At 42.9% G+C, this 23,795-nt stretch overlaps 1 protein-coding gene across 5 annotated transcripts in view; it reads right to left on the bottom strand.

Moving 5' to 3' along the window:
• The window catches only part of CREBBP (CREB binding protein), a 92,079-nt gene that overhangs the window by 31,236 nt on the left and 37,048 nt on the right, over positions 1–23,795 (bottom strand). For 4 of the 5 annotated variants that reach the window (XM_054080490.1, XM_054080491.1, XM_054080494.1 and 1 more), the window contains 10 exons: positions 14,835–15,084; positions 14,193–14,306; positions 7,157–7,399; positions 6,446–6,545; positions 5,849–5,995; positions 5,261–5,378; positions 2,569–2,761; positions 2,381–2,434; positions 1,031–1,155; positions 276–464 (listed from right to left, as the gene is read on the bottom strand). In XM_054080490.1, the coding sequence (XP_053936465.1) occupies positions 276–464; positions 1,031–1,155; positions 2,381–2,434; positions 2,569–2,761; positions 5,261–5,378; positions 5,849–5,995; positions 6,446–6,545; positions 7,157–7,399; positions 14,193–14,306; positions 14,835–15,084 (1,533 nt within the window). The remainder of the gene's footprint in view (positions 1–275; positions 465–1,030; positions 1,156–2,380; positions 2,435–2,568; positions 2,762–5,260; positions 5,379–5,848; positions 5,996–6,445; positions 6,546–7,156; positions 7,400–14,192; positions 14,307–14,834; positions 15,085–23,795) is intronic. The other variant, XM_054080492.1, reaches the window with a different exon arrangement.

Raw genomic sequence — 23,795 nt, 5'->3', positions numbered from 1 at the left:
CTACTTACTGATATGCCCCCTAGAAACCTCATCTGCACGTATTATTTTAGAGTTTAAATCAGGAATTACAGGTCATTGCCTCCCAGATAACATACGCAGATAGGTTACAGAAGAGCTTATGAAAAAAGCAGATGTAACCCAGGATGCCCCCAAATCGGGGTGACTACAATAAACAACAGATACTGAAATATAAATAAGTAAACAGATATAAATTAAATAACTTTAAACAAAATATTTAACTGTTGATACGTCAAGCATTAGAAAACACATCTTACCTGTGCCACCCCGGCCTGGGCTGTCGATTGAGCCATGCCTACATTGTTCACATTTATAGCCCCACTGGATGCTGGAAACTGATTCTGGGGCAGGAACTGGTTCTGCGTGGGAGCCTGACCCATCATGTTGTTGGCGTGAGCTCCCATCATGTTCTGCGGCTGAGGCATTCGGGAAGGAGACATCGCCATCTAAAAATTAACATCCAAATTAAAGATGTCATTTAGTACTACGGAGCAAGACAATGGAAAATACTCTCAATGTAATTAATCAAGAGACAGGACAAGAAATAAAAGGAAAAACAACTTCAGTAAACCAAAAGGAAGTGGGCATAAGTATATAACCTCAGAATGTGCCCCAGAGTATTCATGAGGAAGTTATTTTTAAAGATGGAATATGCAAAACTCAAAGAGTGTTAAAGCTCCATTTTTTTCTCTGAACTAACAGAGATAATCCAGAGAAACTGAAAATATTTGTGTTTCTAAAGAATAAAAACATGTTTCCATGGAGGAACAGAGAAGGTATCTATACTGCAAAGACATTTTCTGGAAGAACTATGCTCTTCCATAGCTTTTTCAAAAGACATGTAAATACTGAAAACAAACGCCTCAATAAAAGCCCGACAGACTCGCTACGTTTCCATGAAATGATCCTACAATTTGCAGTACTGCTGTATGACACAGCCTTCTCGGAGCAGCATTAACGCTGCTAAACGCAAACAATGCATTTTGAGAACTTGGTAACAAGAGGTACAAACCGCAGGAACAGCGCCCATGTTGTTCATCTGTACAGGATGGTTCATTGCAGAGGCTGCACGGGGTCCCATGGGCGCTTGTGGCATCTGTACATTCCCTATGGACATGGGGTTAAACTGATTCATTCCTGCAAATGCACCCCCAAAACAGCTCATTAGAAACAAGTCATCAGGATTTATGTACGTATACTCTACTATAAAACTAACATTTATCATAACTACAGTTTGACTGCCCTGCACTTCATCTTTTTCATTTAAGTTTGTTGCAATTACTTGGCTGAAGAGACAAATCAAGATGCAACAAGTATTCAGAATATCGGTTAGGGTGAAACGTAACTTCTGGTGGCTAAAAATAAAATTATGCAAAAGGCAGAGAGTGTGGATGATGTGCAAAGACAGGATGCTGTTGGTAAATAATACCTTGGGACGGTTTCTTAAACCCAGGCATTTGGTTTGAGAGAGCACTGTCTTACTCATTGAAATGGCTGAATACAATATGCAAACAGATTGTATATAGGAAGGCAACTCAGCCTCAAATCAGGACAAAAGCCAGCAGCATACTGAAAGAGGCTCTGTGCTTTTCAACCAAACCATTTAACCCCTCCCAAATCTGAAACAGTCTAACAGGAATCATGGAGTGAAGAAATCATTATGGAGCTACTCTTGCTATCAACTTTTCCTCCCACTGAAATGAACTTTCCAAGGCTGTAACTTCTGAAGGACATTCCAACACAAGTTTCAACTTACTGCTAACTCTGAGCCAAGGAATAAAAGAACCAGGGTCACTTTTTTGGACAAACTTGAAGCACCCAGAAGTCACGGGTTTGTATTTTTCAGAAAACGGCCGCCCAGGAGCCCACAGCAGCCTAAATTAGGGATGGCAGCCATCAATGCTACAAACAACTCACGAGGCTTTTTTAGATGCACCGTGCATCAGAAACCAAGAGAAGATATCATTAGCTACACAGACTCTAGGATTAAGGTGCCAAGTTTCCAGCTACAGGTGTATTTTTGGCTAATTAACTGAGCAAAACATGCCAACACCTTCCTCCCCCGCTGCCGTTACAGTGTTTTAAATGAGATTATCCACACTATTCTTGCTTACGCTCTCCTGTTTTTGAAAGGACTGAATTAATTCCCAATCGTTAGCAAAGTGCTGGGCACACATTGTCAGTTCTTATGACAAGACTGCACCGAGACAGTTCTTGTCACAAGGCAACAACAAAGACCGATGCTGAGCAAAGGGAGACCCAGTAGTTCCCTCAACTCCAAAAGAAAAACAGAAGAACATCTTTTCCCCCTAACAATAACTTTGAACCCACAAATTGCAATTAGAGAGGAAAGCATAGATACCTTGAGAAACCTGCATACGACTTATAGGCACGGTTGGCATGGACATAGGTCCATCTGCAACAAAACAGAAGAACGGTTAGCAAAGAATAATTCAAAATACAAACGCAAGATCTGCACAAGAGGCCAAAGCCAGAAAGCGTGCAGAGCTACAGCCGAGAGGCAAAAGTGCCTCCGGCAGCCGTACTCACTGGGCGGCCGCACGGCCTGTGCCTGGCCCATGGCAGCAGCCACCTGGGGGATCCCGGGGGGCTGGGGGCCCGGCGTCTGTAAGGCTGGCTGGTTCCCCAGCATCCCTTGTTTGTGCAGGCGAGACCGCCGTTTCTCCTCCAGCTCCTTCTGTATCTTATAGATTTTCTCTGCTAATAAATGATAGTATTCATCCTAAAAGAGAAAAAAAACCCAATATACTCAGTGTCTCAAGTGTGAGAAAGCAGTACAAGAACTCACGGAGGCTACCAGAACACCATCATGTGGTTCAGGTTTTTAGGTATACACCTGCCTATCTGAGAAGGAAATATTTCTTTTCAGAATTCTATTGAACTGAGACAGTCCCATCACTGCTTTAACGCAGAAAAGGAAAAACCAAGCCTTCAGAAAACACAAGAGAGTTCGCTTCATGGCCGTCCTTCACATCTACTCTGAGTAGATTAGCAGACAGAGAAGACTGCAGGTTTTCTGTTGTTTTGATAAGAAACAGGAAGCTGTGATTTAGTTTCCAAGTGTTAATAATTTTCAAATTTTACGTTCATAATAAACATTTCCACTAAACCACACTCAAAGTAAAATCACGTTCCCAGCAATCTTATGCTGAATAAACTTCAGGAGACTGATATTAAGGACAGATCAATTTTTACATAGAGAAAGGAAGTGCTCTTTTCCTAAAGAGTCTGCCTAGCGACAGTCATTGCAGGGAATAAACCAAACCCCAGAGGAATGAGGCATATGAGTGAAAAATAGTCCACAGGCACAGACAAGCAAACACTACATCAGTACAAGATGAAAAATCCATTTCACTCCATCCAGATTGACAACAGATCAGAGATGACAGTCACAGTGCACAGCAAGGCAGACAATTTTGTTTGTCAGTAATTTCTGGACACACATGAAATTATGCACCTTGGAAAGGCAAAAACCCCCACAAACCCTCAAGACTACATTTCTTTTGTGGGGTCACTAATGCTCTTAAAACCCGTGTGCCAAGGGTGAAGGAATGGTGCTTGTCCCACTATCATTTTGTCTTCATCCAATTCTCACCAGAACTGGAATTTATTACAGTAGGATTAGGTTCATTCAGAAAACTAATGAGACAGGTATTCATCAACCTGGTTCAAGTCCAGTGTTGCAATATAAAGCTTTGGTTTTAGGTCACTTTCCTCCAAAAGTCTCAAAAATCCATCAGTGCAGACACTTTCTGCAGTCTATTTTAAACCTACTACAACCCTTTCCCTTCTCCTGCTCAAGACACTTCACTTTTCCTTTCCTACGTGTTAATTTAATATCATGCTACTTTCACATTGCAAAGGTTCCTGAATAAGGACAGGTTCACAAGGAGCACAGGCTACTAAACCCAAGTCAAACTGCTTACGACTACATCTCATACTAATTCGTCCTTCAAAGTAGAACGGACATTGCTCAGAAAGAAGGATGCAATTCCATACGGCATCATTAATACATTCTGAACTACTCCGTTCTTCCAAGTTTGCTGCTTGGAGTCAAATACATGAGATGAATTCCCACAAAAGAGACTTTTGGCAAGGAGACTCTGACAGCCTTTTTTAAGGAGTGAAGAGAAGATACTTCTTAGGTATTTGTCTGGCACAGAGGTCAGAAGACATTTAATTTACAACCAGAAGCTACTATGTTCATTCTTACTGAGAGGGCGTTTTGACACCTACGGATGTCCATGAAACCCTCGTTCCCTCTAGAGCTGCCAAGGGATCACACACAAGTCTTCCTCGCTGAACAACCTCTTGGTAACCACAAGAATATATTGTCACTGCTGGGAGATGGTCTGAGAGGGGCAGACTGAGTGTTCCTGACTTACTGGATGATTATCACCTGAAATGTCACCAACTACTCTTTTTAGATGCTCTCACCTTCCATTAAGAAGGGATCCTGACACAGTGATCAGGCAGGGTCTTTGCCAGACAAACTTTCAGGGAGTGGTCCCTTTACAACAGAATCACCGAAGTGTCATCGCAAAGGAGTATCCTCGGTGTGTCAGTCACTAGAGGTTTGCCCCTCTGAGTAACAGATTTGAAACGACACCTCTTTGCAGGCAGAGTAAAAATCACGAACAAGAACCGGAATTCTGTTGTTTCCCACAGACAAGGATCAATGTGGGCAAACTGATGACTTATTATATCGAGACACGAAACAGCTGTGTGTCTCAGCTGAACCACTCTTGGCGCTGCTGAGCAGAGGAGAAACAATTCTGACAGTGTGAGTAAAAGATAAGCAGTAGAACAGGACTGAGCCCTAGAGAAAACCTCCAGCTTTAAAACATTAAGAAAGTTTTAAAGCTACTATTTACACACACTTCCAGAAAGGAGAAAGTTAGCAAGGGAAACACTGAGGACTCCAAGCTGTGCTCCTATCTTCGTGCATATCTTCGTGCACCCCGACCACACTTTCAGGAGGAATGTAAATAGGGCTGGGATGATGTTGTCTATTTTTCACGGAGCTGACGGGAGCGAATTAGCTTGGAGTGATATTAATCAGATGGCTTGGGACTATACAAACAATGTCACAGAGAGAAAGCTTAGCTTTCCTCATCAAGAGAGCAGTGAAATAATTCTCTATGGTTTCCATTATGCTTAAGAGATCTTTGATACCACTACTGTTGAATGTCTATCGAGTAGCTGGGCTGAAGCAACATACCCTGCTATTAGCAGATTCATACATATCTCCTTCCACCTTCCTGGCGTAAGCCACCAAGTTCTCCATGCGGCGATCCTTCAGTGCTGCCGGATCAGGAGTGGGGAAGATGGCTTGGACACTACAAGAGCAGAGAAAAAGTGAAAGAAAGATTCTTCAGAGGGAAAAAACCCAATTAATACAGCTTTATGATATTCACCCTGGACATCTCCTTACACATCAAACATGTACAAACGTATCAAAAAATTTTTTTTTTTTTAAAAATCAATATTGTACTATTTTCTACAAGATTAAATGAATTAGATGATGAAAAACATATGAGGTTTAACAGCCTAGAGTTTCAATACTTGTTCACTACAGCAGAGCAAATTTACTGGCAATATAAACCAATTTTCACTCCCACTCCTTAACGAGCATGAAGAACAAACTGAGGAGGAAGGTTAAAGGTAATGGTTCATCCTCCAGGGCCCAGCATCAGAGAGCCACTACTGATAACTTGGCTCAACAACTTTTCAGCTTAATGGTAGAACTGCTGTGTTGGAATTCTTTAAAAACATTCAGAGAAAAGGGGCAGCTTTGGTCAATACTTACAGTTTGTGCACTAAATGATTGCGCAGGTCCTGAGTGACATGTTCATGCCATGCTTTCCTTACCCCGGTACTGGAAGGAGGTGCAGCCGTTGGCATTGAGCTGAGGTTTCCGACATTGCCAGAATTTGTGCCGTCATTCATTAGGGGGCTAAAACAAAAAGAGACTGCTACAGTACAAGGATGCAGAGTTTTGTCGTGTGTTTGTTGTTTGATGCTTAAAGTAATTTTTTCTTTCATCACTCCCAGCTACCGCATTAAACATTCTCTAAGTGAAATTTGGATAACAATAAACTGCAATGCCTAAAGCAGCAAAGCTCAGGAGTTTCCATTCAGCATATGAACAACGAGGAATCACAACTGCTAAGGTATTTGTACACTTAAAAATACAAACTACTCTTCTGTTGGGATTCATTTAAAACTACTAAGTAAAGGGGGACAAGCGGTAGAGACAAGTGAAACAGGACAGAAGAGCGCAGCTATAGATGCAACTGATCATTTCCATGCCAATACCATTAGTTTCTAAAGCATTCTCTTTATTTACACTCATAAGCATGTAAATAAATGCTTAATTGAGCAAGAATGAAGAGGCATGCATTACTTGTTTGTCCCAAGGGATGTTGGAAGAGCGGTTTCAGAAATTAGACTGGCTTGCTGGTCTGTTGTTATTCCTCCAGCGGGAAGGTTCATCTGGTTGGCTCCTTTGGGACAAAAGTAAAAACAACATGGTTATGCAGTTCACAATTTTGACAACAGGGCAAAACTATGCTCAACTGACACAACTGGTTAATGAAGGAAATAGAAAATAGCTGCTGTGGTGCACACCTGTAGCTACTTATGGAATCAGTACTTTCAGGCTGAACATTTTTTTTTTCTACAAAATATGGCCTATTAAAATTTAAAATTCCCAAGCTCATAAGACTAGTTGATAAGGTAAAAGTAACATACAACTACAATTAAGCTCCAGAAAGAAATTTGCATTTGAGACAGAACTGCGTGCTAAAACACGTGAAATACTTGTTAAACAAACTAAAATCCTTCAGCAGTTCTTACTGTTTAGAGGGCAGCAAGCTATGCGCTATACTTCAAAGGAAACTAAACCAACTGCTATTTGGCAGAAGTAATATATTCAAAACCTGCTAATATTCAAAAGTAAATAAATGGCAGTGTTTACGAAAAGTAGAATTCTAAGTTACCAACCAACAGGAACAGAAAGGCACCACTCTGATCCAGTGAAATACTAGACTATCCTAAAAATGCAACAGTTTAGTTCATTTCAACCCCTTGGTTTCTTGGTATTTTCTCCACCTACCCAGTGCATTAATGGTCCTCATCTGCTGGTGGGCCTGGGGCTGGGCCGGCTGCTGGCCTTGTACCTGCGGCTGCAGCTGCGTCTGAGGCTGGTTGCCGTATGGCAGTCCGAGAGCAGCGTAGGCTCGCTGCATGGAGCTGGGGTCAATTGGATTAGGATTACTTAGCGACGGAGTATTCTGCTGGCCTGTGCCAACAGAACCGATGGAATTCTGGATTCCACCAGCTGGAGACCCTAAAAGGGCTGTAAAAAAGAAAGGAGAAGAGAAAACAGAAAATCAATAAAGGACAAATGATAACACAAATCATGCCAAGAATCAACAGAACATGCATGTATTTATATGGTTTATATTCTGCCAAAGGACAGAACAACACTGAGATGCCAAGTGGGAAACTCGGCCTTTGATTCTACAGGACAGAAACTACCCTAGTAACAAATACATGCAGTGTGAAGAGAAGGGCTGTGAATTTTGGGCAGATAAGCTCATCATTACTGTAATACACATGAAATATAGGCTCCAATAAAAGGCTCAACAGGTTTTTCACACTTGGGACAGTAGACTAAGAGGGGAAAAATATGAATTCCTTTACTTCACTTTTTCCCACCAATCCCATTTTAGATCAAAATATTTAGCTCCAGAACAGAGCTCTTGGGTGCAGCAGAAATACTGTGTCCTTGGACACAAAGGCAATACTGCAGAGCTGTTGGTAGGAATTTTCATTCTGTGCAGTCACTGGATGAATCCTCTGAAGGCCAAATTACCCTAAACCTCAAGTTATTCAGAGATACGAAAAGCCCTGATGGGTTTCAGATTGTACTGACAAAATCTAAAATAATTTGAAGTCAGGAAGGGGATGAGCTTGCTGTAGGCTGTTGGTACATGATTTAGATGATAATATTTAGGTATTCATTAACCCGTATGATTGCCAAAACCAACCATTCTCTCTCACCGCACAGATGTGTGGAAGTGCCATTTCCACTGCAGACAGGGAATGGAAACAACAGGGTAAAGCAGTTTTTACTAAACCCAGAAGTGAATAATAATCTGCTTTCTGGTCCTCATTTTAGCTATGCTAAATAATGATGTGTTCCTCTGAGTGACACGTGAAGTATGTCCTTCACTGGAGAGACAGCACATTTTGATCACCGCTACTCCGGTAGAAGTAATACATACTTCACATTTTCTGCCTCAAGTGATTAAATATGCAATGCGCACTACAAATCCGTAAGCTAAACATAGCAACAATAATTGCTTTTAATATAGGCAGCAATAGCTCTTTTATTGAAGTATTAGGAGAGGCGCGTGGTTTAAAACAAAACAAAGCTGGCAAACCAGCCTTCTGAGACATTAGCAGCATCCTCTAGGCTTTCTTCAATCCTTACCTGCTATGAAACAGAAAGAATCACTGAAAGAGACATGCGCATTCAGCTTCCATCCAGAAGAACACACACCTTACAGAGTCCAGACTTTTCCCTCTCCAGATGTGAATTCAATTAGATCTCATTTGCCGAAGAATTATAATTAAATCCAGTCAGAGATCCCCCTCTCCTGAATAAGCAGCCCCACAGAAAATATCCTTTTTCCCCTCCCCAAAACAACCCCCAGTATTTTCAGCACTGGTTTTACCACAGATATTAGCTTCACCTATGCTTATGCTCTGTGGACACACCCATAACATTTGAACTCACTGATCCTTTCCAAGTCAGTTTAAAAACACAGACACAAGCTGACTGAAGGCCTATCAGTTTCATTTAAAAAAGACATATTAAAGAGCAATGTGTGGATTTCTTGTTGGACTTGCACACAGCACTCTGGAATTATGCAGTCTAAGAGAATGAGGCTTTTATGCGGGTGCAACCCAAGAAAAAATTCTCTAGAAAGTTTGAGTATCACCAAGCTCATGGCAACTTGGAACTCAAAAGGCTTCAGAGGCTGCTGTGACAGCATCGATTCAGGGGCTATTAAAAATCCCAGCTTTTTCAAGAAAGAGGATGAACTTTGTCCAGGAATGGTACAATAAAACCTCACAGGCCTTCAGCGCTGGCTTTAAGTAGGAGGCATATCTCTGTAGATGGCAGAGTGACCAGAGGGGATGCTGAAAGCTGGTAACAGCAAAAAGGCTTCCAGCCATCCCATCAAGCACAGCCAAGTGTTTCACCGTTCCTCGTGCTCTTCATGGGACAAAAGCTGGCACTGATCCTTGGAGGGCTGCGTGCTTGGCTTGAGGCTCACACTGAATCTAAGGCAGAGCTTAGAGAACTCAGCCCCTCCTTGCCTACGGCTCTGGCCTGAGCTTTGGCAGTGGCCTTGGTTACTGTGAAGCACAAGTTCAGCCCCTGTGTGTCAGAGCAGCTTCAACCCAGCAATTCTATAGGAGTCCACTTCAGGAAAAGCAGATTCCCAGACATGTCTGCTGTCACAGCTGATGCTCCGAATGCCACTTTAAGAGTGACAACATGGACAGTAAGTCCATCTCACACAGAAACCACCCCACTGTTTCTAAACAGAGCTGCTAACACCATCCCCAGGGGACGTCTGGAGATCATTGCCTCGACCTTCAGTCTGATAAGTCTAAGGATCTCCAAGAAGTTCCATGTGTCACACGTATCAGCAGCAAAGCTCACTGAAGACAGGAACAGCCACGTGGTGCTTGACACTTTAAACCAAATTATTACTATGAGGGGGCAGACTAAGTTCCTACAGCCAGTGGCACACCTATAACGTGGAAATTAACGGCCCCAACTATTTGGTCTCAGCTTTCCTGTATTTTCTATCTCAATTATAGCAACCTCCATTGAGAATTTTCACAACAACAGGCATCTCATTTTGGTGGTTTGTTTTTTTTTGTCTGTTTGGTCACTGGTTTTACATGAATGCACTACATTATTTCAGTCTCTCAAACAAGAACACAGAGGAAGAGAGCATTAAATTTCCATGCTGGACAGATCAAGTGCACACGCAGTCCTTTCTGCAGCACATACCATAGGAAATCATGTCAATTAAAATAAGTACAGCACTGAAACAAGCAGGAATTATCACATTAGGCCACTGCTACATGAAGCCACATCTCTGTGGGCTTTTTTATTAGCTGTTCACATCCTAAATGCTATAAAGACAACTGAACTCCATATGTCCCACTGTTACAAAGTCCCACGTGTTTTACGTATCTCAAGAGTGAAAGTTCAAAGAAGCACAAGTTGAGCAGCCCTGAACTTCCTGATTAGGATGTGATCAAAACGACCAAATGCTAGCTTGCCTGCAGGATTCCTGCTGCAGTGCGCAAAGTAGATACCGCTGCCTTAATGAAATTGCATTCATGTCTTCTCAAGGGGAAATCCCTCTGCCCCTCCAGCTGATGAGGATTTATTTTAAACACTGACTCCTAATGCTATCTTAAGAGCACCCAGCAATTCTCTAACCTGACCACCCCAGTGAATGTAACATGTTTGAGAAGTCTGATTTAAATTTTTCATTTTGCTTCCCAATTCTGAACTGAGCCTCAGTTGGCAGTTGTTTGAGTGCTCCATCCTGCATCTCCATGCTCGGCTCCTCACATCCTTTCCAGCTCAAAGTGGCTGGAGCAAAAACTCCGCTGCTAACCTCGACTCACCTCAGCACAGGCCTGTGCTGCACCCAGAATCAGGTATACAAAAGGTAAGTGTACGTGATCATTTAATTAAAATCTGTATCATGAATCAAATCATAGGGTAAGTACAGATTTTATGAGCAGCTTAAAGACAGGAAGTGTCAGCATTAATGCCATTTTAATTTTTATTTAAGTTAAGGACTAAACTGAAAGCCTTCACAGCGTAGCATCATTATTAGTCAGTGGATGGAACTCCTCCTCCTGTGTGCTGTCTGTCACATGGCTCAGTTGAAAAACTGATATGGTAGGTCACCACTAGGTATGATTTCCAACACTTGCAAAACAAGAGGCACATTTCGTTTGTAGGTGTTACAGTTACTGACAGCAGGACTTAAACGAACTGTATTCCATCTTCAGTTTTCACAGGAAACAGTCTCTAGTGAAGAAGTTGCTGCCTGCCCTTTCTGAACACATCTCTCTGCACACCAACGAACTCCTCTACAAAAGGTCAGGTCCCAAACACTCCACATCCAGGTCTTCTTTCATTTTTCTGCCCATACTCAATGACCTCTTTCCTTGGCCAGGTAGCTCCTAGTCTTTCTTTTGATTTCCCTCCTTAGACTCCTACACTCCTCACCCCTGATCCCACATACTTTGGAATTTCTGGCCCAAACTTCTTTAAAATTACATTTTTAGAGTAAATCTGAGACCACTAATCTTCATCTTTCTCAATCTCCAGCTTTTTCATCACTGCATTTTATTTAAAAATTTCCTACAATGAAAAACACAGGGAAGACCTTCATGGTCCCTACTCCACCTCCCAGTTTCACTCAACTGAACAGCGATCCCAGGACGAAGCACACCAAGCACTGCCAGTAGCAAGAAAACAACTCCCCAACCCCAAAACACAGCTACCAAACTTTAAATCATTACTTCAAAATGCAGGAGTTACTGGGTTATTCAAAAGAAAAGCTTGATATTTTAGCATGTCCAAAATAACATTACTTTTTGCAGTTTCCCCCACCCTCCCGGAGTCACTCATGACACGCGCTGCAAGAGCTACACAGAACAAACAGAAAAGGGAGAAGCTTGTCCAATGTGTCCTATTAACAGGTCACGGTACCATAAACAATTTACAGTAATAAGACAATTTCAGGGTTACTTTAAAAAAAAAAAAACAAACCAACCATACAAATGAAACCTGGCACAGATGTTCCTTGCAAAAAATCTGAACGCTAAAACATGGAGTAAGATACTTGTACAGAAACAGCTCCATGGTGATAACCTAAACCCCAGGACTTGTTGAGAAATGCAGAGAGAGTCTTCCAGGCAGCAGGAACAGACAGGGACAAAGAGCATGTGAACCACTGCACGTGGGCAGGGTGGAAGCAAACCACTCCATTGCAACGATTCCCAAATGCTGAACAGCAGAACTTTCTGAAAGACTGGCACACTTTGAAGGAGCCACTTGAAAGACCAGCACAGGTAAAACAGGTCTTGGAACAACCATGGCGAAATAGGCATGAGAACAGAAGAGAAGATTCTAGGCCTCAAGGTCTTTAACAACAGCTGCATGGTCACTCATTCTGTGAGGATAACAGCCTTCCCAAATGTTCTCATATTCTGCCATCAACAGACCCCCTGTCCCTCCAATTTAGGAATAAATAACTATAGCTTATACAAAGAGAGCAAACATTGTCTTCAAGTCTTAACCTAACCTAACTGGGTGAGTTTTCACCTAAGCAGGCCCAGTGCTTTCAAATACAGGTGCTAACATAAATCACATCACACACTTTCAAATGCCCCCAAAAGAGTATCTTTTCTAATATATCTAAACAAGCATTTTCAGTGTCCATTGCTTACCCCCAAAGAAACCATGAAGTGATGTGTACGACTCAGACATAATCCTGAACAAAGCACCTTGCACCTCAGCACACTAGGCTGCAAATTGTCATGGCTCCCACCACTGGATTATTGGTTAATTGAACAGAAGAAGGGGATTTGTATTTACCTCCCCCGCATGCAACAAGAGAGCCAAACTCTACATTACCCACTAGAATTCTTTGCATTCAAAACAACTTCCTGTTTGATCCTGTGATAAAAAGACTTTTAAGGATTGTCTTTGTTCAAGTGCCTTCTCTTTTGATGAGGAGTTCTACAAATGACATAAAAACAAACTCTGCACAAACTACTTTTCTGCAGCTACTTGCATTGAAAAACGCAGTTGTGTTGGATATTGTTAGCGCATTGACAAAAACTGTGCAATAAGGATGTCAGGCACAAACAGACCATGTCGTATTTAAAAGCAAAGCTTTCAGACATTTTCCGAAGGCCAAACATAACTAATCACTTGCCACAAATCACTGCTTTCAACACACAAGCCCTCGCTGTTAACCAAGGAGAACTTTGTTAAAAGGAAAACAAAATACCTACCTTCAAGTACTCCTAGATTTACAAATTTTTTTCAGTTTTGGAGGGAAAAAACACCCTCCTGAAACTGCAGTGAGAGCAGCCTTAATGGGTACCTTGGGCAGTCTCACCAGCTACTCCCCACTCTGCCATAATCTCCCCTAATGCAGGAAGTCTCCTTTGCCCTCCAAGGTTTGTTAGTGCTTCTTGCTGCAGTCTCAGCCTAAACGGAAATCAGCAGAGTGCTCCCAACACAATTCCAATGTACAAGCTTCAAATGTCCTCCAGCTGTTTTTCACTTCTTAACCCTTATTTAAACATATTTGGGCATAAGGTTATTGAGACTCCTAGAACTGCCACATCTATGCTGTGAAACGTTCCACCCTGGCATCTTCTCAAAGGATTTGAAGATTTGAAGCAAACCCATGCTCTGTAACTTCTGTTTCAGAGCAAGAGAGAAGAAATGCACTGGAAACTGACTGCCCCCAGCAGTAACAGCCAGGCTGTTGTAAAAAACAAGCACAGACAAATTCAGTGTCATCCGCGGAACCTCAGCGAGACTGTGCCAGGATTAAATACACTTAATAATTAAGATATCCAGACCTTTTATGCACGAGAATTCATTTTGTTCACAAACATTTTCAGTTATTCATTCGCATGTTTGTTTGTTTCCAGCAGCACGGAAAAATAATGAAGTAGCTTATATCTTCCCTAAAATCCTACCCACACCCAAAATAGCATTGTAACTGGAATTGATTCACCTGTCACTCAATGAACCACCAGTTAGAAGTTGTCACACCCTTTAAAAACAGAGCTGCGCTTTACCTATGACTCTCTCTTTCCAATTACTGAGTATTTAAGTAATAAATTGCATTCAATGATCAGAAAGGAGAGTTCATTAGTATATTAATCCTTATACAAGATTATTAAACAGCTATCAATTTTGTTAGGCCACTCTCAAATTTAGTCTTACACTGCACACTTGATCAACTTTCTCTTAATAGCATCACTCCGCTGTGAGCGGTCAAACTGCTACTTACGCTGTTGGTTTCTTTTGTCACTGGCATTTTTCAAAGGCAGGCACACGGGACAGTCATGCCGAGTACAATTCTTCCAGTGCGAGATGATTTGTCTTGAAGATGCACAATGAGCCACTGTAACAAGGAAAAGGAACAGAATTAAAGTCACTCCTTGGTTAACTGGTTTTGAATGAATTCATTTTTAGAGGAATTCTATTCTTCCTCCCTCACAAGCAACACCCTACATCTAACTGAACACAGCTACCGCCAGCTAAAAGTCTTTCAGACCCAGCAATAATGTCATAACAAATGAAATGAACTTGTACTAAAATCTAAGACAAAGACATTGTGGGTATTGCGCCCTTCCACAATAAGAGAAGAGAAGAGAAAGACACTTGCAGGCTACACTGGCTCCACCCTACTTCAAAAGGGGCAAATACTGCTTTCTGTTTTCTAAACAAGACAACTGTGAAAAGATTGGAAATGGAAACTGGGCATGGGTAATGAAAAAGGGAGAAGTTGTTTAATTAAAGAACCAGTTTGACACTCATTTGTGCCAGGCATAGGGATCTTCTAGACAAGAAGAGAAACGCTGCTGACAAGTACGCAAGAAACCTTACACACAGCTTGTTTGCAAGAGCAGCTTCAGCAACACACTCTCACCTTGACAGGCCTTCCCAGCCTGACAGTGCGTCATGTGGTTGAGGACGTTCTTCATGGTCCGGCAGTGCGGGAGAGCACAGGCCCGCACCTCTCCATTCGCCTGCTCGCGTCTCTGACACTTGTGAGCGTGAAGCAGCAAAACCAACTGCTGCTGAATCAGTTTGCGCTTCTCCGGATCCGCTGTTGGCCCAGCTGCCATCGCCTGCGTCGGTACAATCCCGACTTGTTGCACTTGGGTTTGCATCTGGGTCTGAGAGAACATAATGTTTAGCATCATGTCTGCAAGTCCAATTCTGGTCTTAATCTCGTGTCATAATTTAAGTATCACAAATGGACTCCCCAAGCGCTCTGATATGATTGGCTACGAGGACTATTGCGCCAGTCTCTGTGGCATCCTCAAATGTTTCTGTTCTAACCTTAGAACAGCAAAAATACCTCCAGAGACTCCTCTGTTAAAACATTTATAACCAACATTTTAATTAAATAATCATCCAAAAATCTTCTGTTTATCAGGCAGACCATAACTCCAGCAGAAATGAGCTCTTACCAGACTAGGAAGTGGAACGTTTTAAGTCTGTTAAGTATTATATTTTCCTATCATAAGCTTTACACCTCTATCCTAGTTCCTTGTCTCCAACAGAAAGATGAGTTTAACAGAAGAAGAAAGAATTATAGGTCTGTCTCTATCACAGTAAAAGGCAGAACTGATAGCTTTTCTGCTACCTTCTTGGACCTTTGAAGGACAATAAATGCAAAAACTCGATTGTCAAAATTAAACACATCCACAGCCTGCACGGACTCCACCAGCAGGAGTAGGTATGGGACTGCATAAGTGCTAAAATCCCTGTGGTTCGCAGCCTGAATTAATCTCATGGATAAACATGAAACTGTCCAAGAATCACTTGGGTTATGCACTGTAAATACAGGAAAATCAGCCATTAAAAACACTTATCAGTAGAGTATAGGAAGAAGAAGATTATACTGGGGAGGTAGCAGTAGGAACAGTTCAGTGCTCCCCACAGAGCTACTGAGCACAGCCTGCTCACGCTACCTTTAAGGAGAATCACCCCTCGGTGACAGAACATACCATTTGCAGCCAGCTCTGCTTTCAAACTTTGAGGATTCCCCAGAAAATTCCACTGCCTACCAAACAGAGCACATAGCAGCAAGAACTCTCACTTCCTTATGTCAATGAAAAGGATCTCAGGTGCAAGCTCTTATTTGTCCAGCAGCATGCCAGGTCCTCAGCTTTGCCACCTGCACGCCAGGTCTTAAAGATCTTGCTGTCCTTCTGGAGAACAAAGCACGTAAGTAGGAAACAGTGTCCAGTATGTGATGGAGAAGGTGGGGACCCTGCCACTGATAACACATATAGTAAGGCTTAAAACAGCAAGGAATTGCTGCATCTGTGGAGCTTGCAAGAGAAAGAGCAATAGGAGGGAAGAGAGCGAGGGAAACCCATCCACTTCTGCTCCTGGCATGTGCAGCTGTAATTCTGCCATTTCTTCTGTGAACAAATCCACAAGAGCAGACAGGTTCTGCTGAAACAATTCTTGGGTCACAAATAGGAAACAATTAGTTCAGCCAAACTGCAGAAAAATACAGAGACCATGCCAAAGAAAATCTTGTTGGAAGCGATGTTTTCATCCCAGTCAAAGAATTGTTTCCCAAGCCAAAATTGTCCTTTTGTTCTTGCCCTACCAGTTAACAGACGTGACTGCAGCTGGATCGGCACAGGTGCCCTGGCCCTAAAGGATTTCTTGAAGGCCCAGTAATAAAAAAAAGCAGAATTGAAGAGTATCAGCAGTGATAAGAACAAGCAGAGTCTTGCTCCAGCTGAGAGTGTCTGCAGGTAGATGCAAAACTAGAACTCCGAATATGGCCTAAGCTCTAGAGTTATGTTGGTCACAATTTCAACCTTGTAAAGTCCTAAACCTGCAAATACGATGAACAATCTTTCCACCATCTACCCAACTGCCAAGAGTTTGAGGAAGCTGATCTCCTCCCTGTTAGTCTGCCTTTGAAGAACAGTGGTTTGAAAGACCTGTTCAAGACTGGAGATAAGCTGGGGCACTGCAGCCACAGCAATGGCAAGTAAATCCACCATCAGCCTCAGAAACCATCCCACTCTGTAATGAGGAGGAGCTTCACATTGCTTCACCTGAACAATTAATAAATTTCTTGACAAAGCAGGAAATTCTGCTTCCACAATTAGAAGAAATGCTTCAGTGAAAAAAGATAGTTTTGCTCTTCTTGTCCCCTTGCTTGGCTTCACCATAAACAGAACAAACATCAGGGGTTAGAAGTCTGCTAAAACCTCCAACAGCAGTGGCAGCTTCATTAACGAGTTTGGTAGAAACAGAGTAATACAGCAGTTCTACAGCTTGAAGCTGCTATCAATACCATTCAAAGCTATGGGAACTACACACTCACACAGGATGAGAGCTCTGAAGGGCAAATCCTTCCCGTGTTTCTGGTAAGCACACATGCACAAGTATCTCCTCTTCGTGGACTCGGACACAAAGAGCCCTGGCAGTTTTACGGTGCAGAGATGAGCAGTAATCCTCTATGTTTTGATGTGCTTATATTCAACCGCACTCAACACTGTCTGTCAAGATCAAACACCATGGTCCTTTTCTGATAACAGCAGGCACCAGTTCCAGTAGCACTGGCAATATTTCAGCAGGTAAAACACCTGACAGAGAACTCTGCGTCAGCCTGCACTCCATAGAGCATTACAATGTTTAAATACATTTCCTCTTCCATAATTTCTTTTTCTTTCCATATGCTCTCCTTCTCCCTGATAAAAGAATACCACTTTCTTGAATCACTGTATTAGGACAAATCCTGCATTTGAAAAATGCCTTTTGGTTCTTTAAGGCAGGTTTGTAATCAACAGTGGCCTCAATGAGATAACTGAGAATACACTGCCAAGAAGGATTACTATTTTGGTCGAGATGTTTGTTTTGTAGACCTTTCCCCACCTGACTAGAGGCAGGCAGCACCTTATATTCAGCGTTTCTCAGTCTGTTGACATCTTGAACTAGAAAAGCAATGTTATTTACTAGTGGCAAGAGATTTTTAACATGTCATCCACACATGCATTTACATTACGGGCACATCCAATCTATTAGTTAAAACTTAAAAAACCCAACCCTTGCAGTGTCTGCAGAGAACAAGGCTGCATCCCACCTTCACTCACGCATGAGCACACAGGGTGGAACACACCCAAACCTCTTCAGTTCCCCTTCAATGACAGGCTCGGGGGTGGGGGGCATAAAGAGGATATATGCGTGAACTGTAAGCCTTGAAGCACACTCCTAAGTAGCATTTTTTCTGAATTAAGTACTCACACTGTGATCAACTCCAATCATGTACTCCACGTATTTTCATTAAGATTCAAAGAACTTTGCTTTCTGCAAACAGCGATTGCAGGAATGCTCTTAACAAGCATGGAAACAGCTTTGAATATCCCAGGAAGCACTGCTCTGCCACAAAGCTGCATAGAGCGCTCGTGAAGCAGCAAAGTCTGACGACAGCAGAGAAGGAGGCGTTTCTCAGTGCAGCCACTTAACGAACGCAGGCTTTCTCCAGCGTCTGCCAGAGCTTCTCTGTGAAAGCAATGCAGAACCAGCTCCTGCTTCTTGCAGTTCACTGGTATTCTCCAAGTGGATGCTGATTTCTCTGGTTCCACCACTTACTGGGAAAAGGCATGGTCTGAACAGCCTGGTCCTATCCACACAGCAAGGACCCCTCTGACATCAGGAATCTGAAGGTTTGCCTTGGCTCCGGAGCCTGGAGCTTACGTGCACACAGAACCGGCTGACACAAGTGGAAGAACTGCGAGCACCCAGTATCTCTGCAGTGCTGCATTTTCTCATCCAAGTAGGAATCAGAGTCTGAGTCTGTATGGCATGTAGAGAGGGGAAAGAAGGCTTTCTGAACCAGACACAGACTCAGAAGGTGGCCACACTCCCTGGAGAGACATCAACCCAGGTGGCAATAAACTACGTTTGCCTGTCAGGAGCACCGATCTGAAAGCTTGCAGTGTGGCCAGCAAACAAGAAGAGAGGTAGGGTGATACTGTCAGCTCCTGCATACAAAGTCTTAATATGAAGAACATGTTCAGAGTCCAAATTTATTGCAAAGTTTTGGCACTGACTTGGCTACAGGCAGAGTTCTTCTGTCAAGAACGAGGAGGAAGATTTTCATCCAGCTGTCACTTACTACAACAGAGCAGAACTTTCACCTCTGACACTGGTATTGCAAATCTCACAAGCCCAGGACAACCAGAAAAGGGGAGAAGGCTCTTATGGATGTCACAGAAGGAACTTGAACAGTTTGTCCCAGGGACTGCCCCCAGCGCTCTTGGGTTTTAGTTGCTAAGAGAGTTTTCTTGTAAAGCCGGAAAACGGCTCAGTGTTACGCAGTTGACTGTGCTTGGAATCAAAGCTGGATCAGTATCTTTCCTAAGGATATACTTGAAGTTTTATCTCTTTGCCCTTGCAAGCTTTCAGACTTGAGCAACCAGCGAATGACAAGAAACACACATTGAAGAAGTGTTTAAAAGCAACAAATAGGAATCAAGCCTGACATAGGAATCTGCAGACAAAGTCCAGCTCTCACATACAGGAAATTATTATCTGAACAAGTTTTTAAGAGAGGTTTATATAGGATTAGCTGAGTGATAAAACAGACTGAGAGATGATCAACACCGAAAACTGCTGCCAGTGCTGGCTATGGAATACTTCACCTCAACTGCTGGAAGACAGTGGAAATGGCAAGGGATATTCTTCACCACATTTATATAAAGAGGAGGGGAGAGTGCAACATGAGCCGCAGCTCTAGGGAAAGAGCAGATCCTCTTCTTCAGCTTTTGGCAACTTGGCACCACGCTTACAGGTAGCGCAAAAGCTGAAATGTCTCACCACACAAAGCAATGCATGTTCCCAGGATGAACTCCTGCTCCAAGACAGAAGAGAGATGCCTACTCTGCTCCCCATACAATAACAGTTTCTCTGGCACTGAACACTATCTGCTAGATTTGTTTCCAGGTTATTAACATCCTTTCTTTTAGGAGACCATGGCTAAACAACACGGATCACAGCTTTCCCCAGCTGTTTGCTAGGCTGCTGCGCCCCTTCAAATCAGTAAGGGAAGGAATGAGAATTCCTGGGAAAGGAAAACTTTCAGAATGCAGGTCAGGGCAGGCACAGGGAAGGTGAGAAGAGCAAATAGCAAGTCCTCCAGAGCCTGGGAGACCACTGCTGAAAGCAGCAGACACACAGGATGCCTCTGAGGTGACAGTCACAGCTTTTCCTGCAGTGAAAGAGCAGACAAGAGTTTGCTGCGAGAGAGAAAAAAAAAAAATCACTGGAACGCTAAGAACACAAGCTTTCCTCATTGTACGGACACAATAGATGGAGATTTTTCATAACGCCTTTTATGTCTGGTCTCTAGAATAGCATACGAGTTGTCTACTTTAAGCAGCTACCATTCTGCTTGTTCTAATTAAACCTGGCCTCCCAGTTTCAATGCTTTCTTCCTCTCTCTAAGAGGTCTGCAGCAAGGCACATCTAAGACACCCTCATTTCTCTGTCACTGTTTTCCTCTCTTCTGATCAACATCTGTCAATAAAGAAATCCAGAAGACGTAAAAAGAAACAGAGGAACAAGGAAGAACGGAAGAGAAAACTTAAGATGTAGCTTAAAAACAGACAGGTGAAAAAAGGCAAGAGAAGATTTACCACTGCAATTCTAAGTCAAGAGAACCACGGAGAAATTAATTCCTTTGCTTCCAAGAAGTACTATTCTCTCAACTCCATCTGCTGGTCATAAGGATAACTGTGGGATCAAGGTGGTGTCTGGAAGCCAAATTTCACTTGCACTCCTAACCCATGCAGAAATACCAGATTTACTGGTGTGTCCACAAAGAAGCCATCCATCACCACCCATGGAATACAGAGCACTGCAGACACCAGTGCTTCAGCACATTTGATGGAAAAGACTAACAGGGTTCCCGTCGCTGACAGCACTGCCCCGAGCCTGGCCACTCCGAAAACAAGAGGCTGCTGGCTCCCGTACAGGCTGCACACTGCACTGGGTGCCAAAGAGCAGAGCATGGCTCACTTCCACACTCTAGAGACTGTGCATGATCTCACCGCCGCAGAGCATTGCCAATTCTGCATCAAACAATTGAAGTCACACCGCCTTTCAATAGCATGTCACCAAAACTTCCAGCAATGTCAGAGGCAACATCTGCCTTTTGGAAACAAGTCACTCAAGATTTCAAGCTGCCCATTCCGTAGGGAAAACTGACTGTATTTGGTAAAAGCCACACAAAGCAAGACCTGATATGTTGTTCGGATTCACAGCTAAAAACCCAAAACAAACAAACAAAATCAACCCATCCAGCTGGCACTAAAAATTAATACCTTAATGCTGACCTTTTAATCATTTTAATACCATAAGGTTTGTTACTTCTTTCCTAGTTAAAGAGATTAAACCAGACGTGCTTCTTGGGGTCTGGTGTAAGGTCACGTGTGGAAGAAGGGCTGGGAGATGCACCGAGCAAATGCTTCTGAGAACGCTGCATTTGGGAAACAAGGAGAACGTGCTGCTCTTAGGGGAGCAGTAGCCTGAATTTGGGTTAAAAACAACCCGCTGCTGCAGCAGAGGTTTATCCTGGCTGTCAGCATCAGGGTTGCGCCTGGCAGTGGGAAAAGTCCTGGTTAGCATTTGGGACTGGGGTGCCACACACAATGATGCTTAGCACAATGTGGGTTATGAAACATATGCTTTTTTTGTTTCACTTTGCAGCACACGCAAGGTTACAGAGAAAAGCAAAAGACTGGAAGGAATATTTAAAAAACACCCAGCTTTTCAGGGTGATAAGACAACAGCTGCACCTTTCCATTTCCTCTTCTCTTACTTAGATATTCTTAGCGGCAACCAAAGTGTTTAATGTCATGCTGGAATCTGGTTTCCTGCCTCAGTCATGTCACATACCCAATGTTATCACTCACATGGGCTTGCCTCTCACATGGAACAGTACTTTTGGAACCCTTTCAAGTAAGGATAGTAGAGAGGGCTGGTGTAGTAACATACACAGTTCCAATCACCTCACAGAAACCCTGGAGGTACTTTTAAAAAGATGTAGTTGATCCTTCCTTGCTGATGGGAGTCTGAATCGCTCCTCCACAGGTTCATTTCTGACAGACAGTAACCTAACGCTGTACCCTTTCCCACTCCCATCCTGCCGCCCTCAGGGAACAGAACAGACCACGCACAAGGCCAAATACATCAAATCAAAGAGCCATCCTAGGTCCTAAAGCACCACGGGACACAGCAAATGGTGAACGGATTGCTGCAAGGAAACACGGCACAATAGTTCAAACCCTGCAGCTCTGCTCTAGGGAGCTGCCTCTGCCACAGCAACTTTTCACAAGTAGGTCGTATTTTAGTTGCCCAACGTGAAACAGAGACATCACTTCCATGAGCTACGGAAGCACACAGTTAAGAGATGTGAATGTTATTTTGCCCTTAGATAATGTCCTAACATATGAAATGAGGAAGGCTTTAGTGAGACAGAGCCTACAAACCTAAACTTCAGAGTCAGTAGATTCTTCCAGTCTTACTCTTTTCATCTCAGCCTTGTGTTTAAAACAGGGACAAACATCTTTACCTCAGAAAGGCACTGTGAAAATTAACTAATCCAGAGTAAATGTGATTGCTGCCACAGGAAAGACCATTTGGAAAACACCAGTTGAGTGCAATACGTCACTGCATACAATCAGCAACGCCCACAGCTACGTGGTCAGTGGCAAACACAGAACAAGAGTGGACTACATGCTCTCAGAGGGCAATGTTCATATTGTTCGCCGAATAAAGTCAAGTCCCTATGGAAGGAACAGCATATGGCCATGTATGTATCATTACCAAATAATTCCACTTCCTTACCCACTGCTGCCAAGTAAAGGTTAAAATTTAACAAGTCTGTCATTTCCTTTCAAATTCTTGACTTTGCAATAAAAACATTTAGATGGAAACTTCAGTTTTAAAAGAAGAAAGTTCCACCCCACCATGATGGCAGCCAAGCTCTAACCACTGCACGGTCTCTGAGCAGGGCTGGGATCACCAGCCCGACGGCAGGGATGCCTACGGGCTGGAATGGCTATGGCTTTCCACAGTGCCTTGAGGGATAAACTGATATATTGAAGATATGAAACTTCTGACATCTGAGAAACACAGAAAGATGGTTTGATTGTCCTCTCAGAAGACAACACATACTTTTGACATCTTAAAGAAACTGCAATTGACAGCACTGGGAGAGCAAGTTTCCCTCACTGTCCTCGGTCTCCTGGACCAGACGGGAGAAAGGAAACAGTTTTTTCTTCTACTTCCTCTCCTACCACCAGACAAGCCTTCATGACAAAGGCCTTTAACCCATCTGAATACCTGCCACTACATCCTACACTAGTAAGGGAGCACATGAAGATTTAGGATCCCCCAAACCTGACAGTTAAATGAGCACAAAAGTCCCTGAGACGAACATAACACTCTGGCAGGTCTGCGGGTTCTCTGCAGAATCAGGCAAATAATTCAGTTGCTTTACACCTGATTCAAACTGAAAGCATCTTAAAAATGAAATCAGAACTGTCATGCAGCGAATTTTTTACAAAGCAGTATTCTGAACACAGTTTTAATCCTCCTCACCTGCTCCCTTCCATAACCATAAGCAATAAACAACAGACAACATTAAACAAGGATTTCAGTGCCACTAAAGGAAAATTAGGAAGTGGTCCTCTAAAACTCAGAGAAAAGAAGAAGCTTACATCCTGTTCCCTCTCATATGTAGCTTTATTAGCGACAGGCAGGTAGCAAACTCACTGGAGGAATGACAAGCAGCGAGTGTGCCAAAAAATAGCTGGGTTTCTGGTTAAATTAAAAAAATAAGTGATTT

This window comes from Cuculus canorus, chromosome 15, assembly GCF_017976375.1.
Source record: "Cuculus canorus isolate bCucCan1 chromosome 15, bCucCan1.pri, whole genome shotgun sequence".
NCBI classification, from domain to species: Eukaryota; Metazoa; Chordata; class Aves; order Cuculiformes; family Cuculidae; genus Cuculus; species Cuculus canorus.
Note: the sequence above shows the minus strand (reverse complement) of the source record. Positions and strands in the feature narration are given on the sequence as shown.